The 8,827-nt window shown below is 40.6% G+C and overlaps 1 protein-coding gene across 1 annotated transcript in view; it reads right to left on the reverse strand.

The window, feature by feature from the left end:
* STK39 (serine/threonine kinase 39) overlaps positions 1-8,827 on the reverse strand; it is a 68,184-nt gene that overhangs the window by 25,718 nt on the left and 33,639 nt on the right. Inside the window, exons 10-13 of the mRNA XM_015816394.1 lie at positions 6,049-6,171; positions 5,927-5,956; positions 5,112-5,174; positions 2,667-2,734 (exon numbers count right to left, since the gene is read on the reverse strand). Of these exons, the coding sequence (XP_015671880.1) occupies positions 2,667-2,734; positions 5,112-5,174; positions 5,927-5,956; positions 6,049-6,171 (284 nt within the window). The remainder of the gene's footprint in view (positions 1-2,666; positions 2,735-5,111; positions 5,175-5,926; positions 5,957-6,048; positions 6,172-8,827) is intronic.

The following is an 8,827-nucleotide window of genomic DNA, read 5'->3' on the forward strand; positions in this document are numbered from 1 at the left end:
AAAAAAAAAAAAAAATAACAAACAGAATTCTGTAGTAAAACTAAGTCAGTTTCCAGCACTGCTCAGAGTTTTACTATGGAGAGAGACTCTCTCAGTAATCCTATGCATAAATTCTTCAGATATTCTTAAAATACAAACTTTGTATTATTTATACTTTCCTTCCCCCCCCCCCCGGCCAGGAATCTCACTTTCCCAAACGTATTCAATACAACCTTGATATTTGGCTACCTAATCTATTCAATCTCCTATATTGGAAGGTTCCCATCATTCCCATTATAGTGTCCACGGGTCACCAGTGAATACCACAACTACCCTGTCTTCAGAAAACTGTGCTGCTAAGAGTCTTTCTCAGGGCAGGGCAGCTTTAGGAAGACAGCACTCAGCGAGCCACATGTAGGAACCATTGGCTGAAGAAACTGGATCCAAACAGGAGACAGCAGAGGCAATGAGGCACTTTTGCTTTGGCTGCAGGGGCTGGGCACAAAAGGCAAAAAAGGTCAGTGTGGAGAAGTGGAAGAAAAGGCAACTGGGTGAGTATGCTTCCCGGTACTTTCTGACACTTGGCTAAGGCTTCCTGGGACAGGGGCAAGCAGCTCCAGAGCTGCATGGTTCTGGGGCTACTTGCCATTCTACAAGGCACCTTGCAGAGGGCCAAAGATTGGAGGGGGGAGGGAGATGGCAAGTAGGAGGAGTTGGAGGCAGTCCCTTACTTTGCTAAAGCTCAGGGCTGGGAGGGACCAGGATGTCTTGGTTTGGGGTGGGTAGTCACTTAATGACCTGCAATTCTCAATTAACCACCACAAGATGGAATGCCAGGATTGCCATCGAAAGTCCATGTGGTCACGTGACAGCTCGTTTTATGACGCACCCACTGACAACTAGTTGTGGTTAGTAAATCAAGGGCTACCTGTAAAGAATTAGCAAGGGCTTAGGAACCATGATAGGTATGTAAGGCCAGAGTACCACAACTCATAGAAGATGCGCATCTACCATGAGACACAACAGATTTTTTAATGAACAGCCAAGCCCAAGGAAGAAACCATAAACAACTGTATCCCTTCAGCTGGTACTAAGTTATACACATGGGCTGAATATGTTATATGCGGCATCGCTTTAATCAAACCATTCCACATGTCCAACAATATGAGGCAGAATGGACCAGATACAGATTTTACACAAACCATACATCTACAAGATTTTATGCATAATTAAAGTACTAGTGATCCTAAAATGCTGAGCATAGATCAAAGGAGATGAGCATATTTCTTCTAATCTAGGGCTGGCAAATTTTGAGGCTGCACATTGCATTATTATTTATTGCAAACATACACACACATCCTGTTGTTCCCTTCTAGGATAAGCAACATGCAAAGGGCAGGAAAAAAAGATAAGGGATTGTAAACGAAGAAAATAAAAGAAGATAAGAAAAAAAGGGAAATCTAATTTAATCTGGATTAATCTAGCCATTCCCTAAAACTCTCTATACCTTTTTATCCTTACAAACCATCAAGGCTTCAACCATAACCACATACTAATTTATATACTGATTTTTATTTAAAATTCTTGTCTTTCTTTTTTAGGAAATCATCAGCATCGTCCAAACATGACTCTCCTGTTCTTCTCTTCCTTCTAACCCTTTTCTTCTTATATCTGTCATGAGATTTGATCCCTATTAGTTCTCTGTGTCGAAAGCAATTAACTTATTCTTTTGTACTAATCACTGATTTTTACATTCAGTCCACTACACTGCAAAGGAACTATGGAGAAATATGTAAACATTTTTTTTAAAAAAACGAGAGGCAACGGCCAGTTCTTCCCTCAATGAAGCCAACACTACTGCACAGGTCCAACCACACACATCACTTCCCAGGCAGCCAGGAGGGGCATAGAACTAATAAAGAGATGGTTAGGTTAGCATTCCCCAGAGGAACTGGAAGAAATGCCTCTCCTTTACAGCGAATATAAAGATATAAATCAGCTTTGAAGAGGTTTTAATTTTCCAAGTTATTTTAGATAGATTACAAGAAAAGAGAAACTAAGCTAGGAGCACACACAAAAAATTCTAAACCTAAGAAAATTAATTAGCTCTCCATAAAATTTGGCTAAGAATCACTCATTTTCTTAAAAAATGGAAATCAACATCAGTCTCCTTCCAAACAACTGTGACATCTGAAAAAACCACATTTGCACCATTTTAAAAATGGCAAAGTGCTTGAAAAATACATCGGTTATTCTTCTCACAGCCTCTTCTCATCATTGACCAAACCTGCCCAATAAAAATGTTTTCAACAAGCAATTTGTAATGTAACCACTGTTTGTTTCTGTTACAGGTTGACTGCTATAGAATAAAAGAAGCTCATTAAAATCCCTGCGATCCTGAAATGGAAGGACAGAGGGAAGAAAAAAAACCAAAATATTTAACAAAGAATGCTTTTAGCCTAAAGCTCTTTTCATTTTCAGTATTTTGTTCCTCAATTTTTAATTTTTCAAAGCAATTAAAAGAGAGCAATTAGTTGTGAGAACACCTTTCATGTTGGTCATACTGGGAGGATGACCGTACTAACATTTCTTTTGTTAATATTATGAGAATTTAATGAAGAGAATCATGCACGAACAGATTTGACTAGGCCAAAAAAGGAAATGAAAATAGAGATTATTCTTCTTACCTTAGTCGTAAAACAAGATTCACAGCACATGGAACAGAGCTATATTCATTTGTAATAGCAGATCGTGCCTTAATGAAAAAGGAGGGAATACATCTTTTTAAATTGCCATATTAAAAACTGGGATGGGTTCAATTCTTTAAGGTAATTATTATCCAGGTTAACTTAGAGGTCATCACTAATCTGAAATTGCAAGTCAGATATTAAAACTGGCATACATTACAGCAAGGTGGCAAAGGAAAAAACCAATATAAGTCTATTCCCCTGATTAATCTGATAAATGTATGGTATTAAAACAAAAGCCCTTAGAATTTTAAACACTTTCCCAGCTTAATACGTTGGGGTACTACTAACAAATTTCTTGTTTATTTAACAGAGCATTACATTTTATGAGAATCCCAGCAGTGATTATTGTTTGCATCTTTATTGCATAAAATAAAGGATTAAATAGCTGGAAAGTAGCCATAGCCTTTAGTAACAATTAAAAAATTCACATTGATGTAAACAAAATTTTGTGACATTGTTCACATATGACTTTTAGCAATTGTTCACATACGGCTTTCAGCAATAAAGTGTTACACTACATCTTCACTTCAAATCAGTATGGGAACAGTCAACTTTGCCTGACTGCCAAGTTATACCCTAGTTTCCTTAACCGGTAACCATTATCAATGCTGTTCGAAAGGTGCTTTTTCAAAAGGCAACTGGACGTTTCGCTCCTCATCCAAGAAGCTTCTTTAGTTCTGTCAGAAGTGTCGGAACTTGAAGTAGCTCCTTGGATGAGAAGTGAAACACCTTCAAGGAAAAACAAAGTCCAGTTGCCTTCTGAAAAAGCACCTTTGGGACAACCATAACCTGGATGACTGTGAATCTCCATAGACATTATCAATGTTGGGTTTACATATCACACTCAATCATAGCAATGTTCCAATATCTCAGGGGCTGCCACAAAGAAGAGGGAGTCAAGCTATTTTCCAAGGCGCCTGGAGGCAGGACAAGAAGCAACGGATGGAAACTAATCAAGGAGAGAAGCAACCTAGAACTAAGGAGAAACTTCCTGACAGTTAGAACAATTAACCAGTGGAACAACCTGCCTCCAGAAGCGGTGAATGCTCCAACACTGGAAGTTTTTAAGAAGAGACTGGACAGCCATTTGTCTGAAATGGTATAGGGTTTCCTGCCTGAGCAGGGGGTTGGACTAGATGACCTTCAAGGTCCCTTCCAAATTTACTATTATTATTATTATTATTATTATTATTATTATTATTATTATTATTATTATTATTATTATTATTATTATTAAGTCTGGCACTTTTCTGGACTGAGCTGGTATGCAATTTGGGGGTCCTCCTGGACTCATAACTCCTGCTCAAGGAGCAAACGGCAGCCATAGCTAGGGAGGCCTTTACACAGAATCATCTAGTGAGCCAACTGCACTTTTCCTGGACCAGGAGGCCTTGTTCACAGTCAGATCAGAAGTGCAATGGGCTCTACATTGGGGCTGTCCTTGAAGACTACCTGGAAGACTCAACTGCTCCAGAATGTGGCAGTGCACACAGTGATGGGTGCTCTTAAGTTTATCCATAAAAGACCCCTGTTATGGAAGCTGCACTGGCTTCCAGTTTTCTTCTGGGTGCAATTCAAGATGCTAGTTATCACCTTTAAGCCTTATATGAGACAGGACCAGGTTATCTGTGGAACTGCTTTTCCTTAAGGATGCCTACCTGTCCTACCAGAATAGATACAGTGGGCATGCTTCAAGTCCCTTCCTTTAAACTTTGCCACCTACAAGAGATGGGAAGTGTGCCTTTTCTGTGGCAGCCCCAGCCCTATGGAAAACTCTGACCCACAAAGTTTGGCAGGCCTCTACCTCCTAGCCTTTCAAAAAGCACTGAAGACCTGGCTTTACCTCCAGGCTCTGGGATAGGATGAGGTCAAAATGCATATTGGAAGCTTGACTTGGCCTTGGTTTTTTAAAAATGTTTATAGTTTTATATGCTTTTTATGTTGTTTTAATTCTTGATTGGGAACTGCCCAGAGTTTGATATAAGGTAGGCAGTTACATAAATGCTTAATGTAATGCAATGCAATGCAATGCAATGCAATACAAAATACAAATATGCAATGCATATATGTATTTTTTAGCTTAGCCTATGGTGTGGATTTAACCATTATGCCTGGTCATCAATGATTCATGGCTGAACATTGTATGAACCAGATCACTATGGCTTATTGAACAAGCCATGAGTAAAGAAACACATAATTTGAGAACCTTTTCAATCTTTAAACCAGTTTGTGGCCTAGTGAATCTGTAATTAATGACAAACTGGGATTGCAAGAAAGCTATTACAAGGCCACTTCAGTCAAAGTCTGCGTCTACTAGATCACACAGTTTGAGTGCAAACTAACAAATCTATGCAAGATATGAAATGTTAATAGTAATAATACCTGAGAACCTTTTATTGACAGGTTCTGTATTTGGTCAGGGATATTGCTGGAATACATGGAAATCTGTTAAAAAGAGTTTAAATCTTTAGAAGATGGCACAAAATACGTTACTTAATACATCCGCAATGCAAAATAGTAAAAAAGCAGGAATTTTTTTAAAAAAATAGCAAGCAGGATTTCAAACAAGACTTGATGCTGTATTTCCATTAAATAAAGCCTGTTAATCCTGCATAAACTTGTGAGAATAGCAGTCTTATATGTCACTGAAATTCTGTCTGCCCTCAAACCCTCCTCTGCAGATTAAGTGAGCACAGAAAGAACAAAAGGGGAAGGAAACATTAAGCCTTTATTCATTTATCATTATACTTCAAATAAGACTCCAGAGCGCAAAATTCTCTGGACAAAGTACTAAATTACAAAGAACATTAATAAATTCTGAATAGCTAAAAAACCAACTGCTAAATATTGGCTTTCTAATTCAAGTTTAACAACAGAATATAAACTTACGCATATGGAGTTGTTTAAAAGTGGCACACAAGAACTAATGCATGCAATCTTATTAAAAACTAATATTGTCACATTACGCATCAATGAGTTGTCCCTCAGATTCTAGTTATTACTGAAAAGCAGTATGGGTTTTTTAAAATTGAAATCTACATCTTGTTGAAAATATAAAAAAGATGCTGAAGTTCAAATTGTAAAATATTATTGAAAATTACCATTTTAATACTCACATTTTCATGCAAACACAGAGAAAAATTCAGTAAACACACACTCCTATTCACAAAAAGAAAGAAATAACTCTGACCATTTACCTCTGCATCTTCTTCTTTTACTCTTCGTGACTACAAGGCAAGCATCACAATTAATTAGTTACCAGCTGAGTATCAAAATAATGAATGTTTACTTGAGCTATCAAGTGGTTTCCCAAAATTACCTTCTCCTGGGAAAAAGCAGCCTTGCCTTCTTCGCTCTTCTCATCCATTTCATCATCACTCCATTCCCAGTCCCCATCTTCTGTCTTGTGGAGATGGCCACTAGAACCCGGTACTCTTCTAACCTAACAAAAGTACAAAGGCAACATTGAAAAGAGGCATGAAGTTGCGATGATTAAATCCCTGGTCTAGGATTGGGAAGGCCTAGCTTCAAACTCTCACTTAACTATGGAGCCCCCCTGGATGAGCTGTGGCAATTCTCTCCATCCAAGCACTCTCAGAGGGACATTGTGACAATGAACTAAGACGCTCTTTCTTCATCTTATTTGTATTTGCTGTTGCTTTGATAGCTCCATCAACACTCAGATACATGTTTATGTTTTAATATTTGGATATAATGAATAGAATAGAGCTGGAAGGGACCTTGGAGGTGTTCTAGTCCAGCCCTCTGCTTAAGCAGGAGAACCTATACCATTTCAGACAAATGGCTGTCCAGTTTCTTCTTAAAAACTTCCAGTGTTGGAGCATTCACAGCTTCTGGAGACAGGTTGTTCCACTGGTTAATTGTTCTCACTGTCAGGAAGTTTCTCCTTAGTTCTAGGTTGCTTCTCTCCTTGATTAGTTTCCATCTGTTGCTTCTTGTCTTGCCTTCAGGCGCTTTGGACAATAGTCTGACTCCCTCTTCTTTGTGGCAACCCCTGAGATATTGGAACACTGCTATCATGTCCCCCCTCGTCCTTCTCTTCATTAAACTAGACATACCCAATTTCAGCAACCGTTCTTTATATGGTTATATGTCCAATTTATATTGGATTGCTCTTATTCCTCAAAGATCTAAGAGACTTGGAGAATGATTTAAATGAGAATAAAGACTACATGCCGAAGTGGAATTTCACTCCATTTTCTCCAACCAATGTGTTACTTTAAAAAGTAAATTATACATCAAGAAGAAGAAAAAATATCAGTCTTTACTTATCAGCAATTCAAGGGAAACCTACTTATTAAACTGATTACAAGAATAGCAAATACCACAGTGAAAATAACTGACTACTTGGAGGTGGGAGAGGAGGCTCCCACAACAAAGTATTGGTTTGTCTCTTACATCAGAGGTCCCCAACCCCTGGTCTGTGGACCAGTACCGGGCCGCAGCATGCCAGCAACCAGTTCGCACAAACAAACAAAGCCCAATCCGCAAGATGCAGGCAACACACAAAACCATGCACCCTCTGGGCCGCAGAAAAACCTCTCTCCACGGAACCGGTCCCTGGTGCCCAAAAGGTTGGGGACCTCTGTCTTACATTATCGAATGAGGATTTTGCCTAAAGATGAGGATCACTAATGGCCACAATTTTCCAAGTATTCTCTTATTCAATTTGCTTTCATTAAGCTACAACACAGAAAGATGAGAAAGGAAGAGGAGTGCCAAGGAATATTTTTCTCTGCCTTTGAAGGAAGAGCCTTACTAAAATGAAACCTTCAATACTTGATTTTCTAACACAGGTTAATGGAGTTAAGATCACAGAGTTGTTAGGAGCCAGGCTAATGTGGCTTTTTAATGACATCACTTTGTGAATGTGTGATGCCTTCAATTGTCAAACTGCTGGATATAACCTAAGAACTAGCAGCAGCCAGTAACACAGGCCAAGTCACTAAATCAGCGACTAATGTTGATGGGTCTACAATCACAGAGATAGGGAAAATGCATTTTCTGAAATGACACCTTTACCCAACTACGTTTTCCTACTTTGACTGAAGTACACACTTACAAACTCTATTTTGTCTTTGCTGTCTTTCATAGCCAGCAGAAGCAAGCTAGGGCTAAATACGTACTTATAAGAACAGAAAATAGTTCACTGCCAGTGAAAGAATAATGCCCATTGGGAAAAGAGGAGAAAACTCCCACACAACTGTATAATGCTACTGAATCTCAGCCTCTGTCTTGAGGGGAAATTCTGGGAAAGAAAAAAAAAGTAAGGAAATAAAGAAGAACATTTTAAACCAGCGGTTCTCAACCTATGGGTCGCGACCCCATTTGGGGTCGATCGACCATTTCACGGGGGTCGCCAAGCAAGGCTGTCCGCCATTTTTTTCCCCTTTTCCAGCGGGTGCCTTGCCTCCCTTGGGCTGGGCCAGTTGGTGGTCGGCCTGCTCCATCTCTGCCGCTTGCCAGCTACGCCTCGGCCGGCGCAGGGGACAGAACCATGCAGGCGCAGCGCTCCCGGGCAGGGAAAGTCCTCGTCTTACGACCGGTTTAGTCCTCGACTTACGACCGGTTTAAGTCCTCGTCTTACGACCGGTTTAGTCCTCGACTTACGACCGGTTGGGGGTCACGGCATTAAAAAGGTTGAGAACCCTTGACGTGATGACCCGGTGACGTGATGCCCTTGACGTGATGACCCGGTGTCTGGAGGCCGTGAGGGTCTGGATGGGGAGGAACAGACTCAGGCTCAACCCGTCCAAGACCGAGTGGCTGTGGTTACCGGCGCCTCGGCATAGTCAGCTGATTCCATCGCTGACTATAGGGGGCGAAACTCTGGCCCCCTCGGAGAGGGTACGCAACTTGGGTGTCCTCCTGAATTCGTGGCTGACGCTGGAAGACCAGTTGTCGGCCGTGACCAGGGGGGCGTTTTATCAGGTTCGCCTGATTCACCAGTTGCGGCCTTTTCTGGACCGGGACGCCCTACGCACGGTCACTCACGCCCTTGTCACCTCCCGCCTGGACTACTGTAATGCTCTCTACATGGGGCTCCCCTTGAGGAGCACCCGGAGGCTCCAGCTGGT

The sequence above is a fragment of the Protobothrops mucrosquamatus genome, unplaced genomic scaffold (genome assembly GCF_001527695.2).
Source record: "Protobothrops mucrosquamatus isolate PMUCROS unplaced genomic scaffold, P.Mucros_1.0 scaffold446, whole genome shotgun sequence".
In the NCBI taxonomy this organism is placed as follows: Eukaryota; Metazoa; Chordata; class Lepidosauria; order Squamata; family Viperidae; genus Protobothrops; species Protobothrops mucrosquamatus.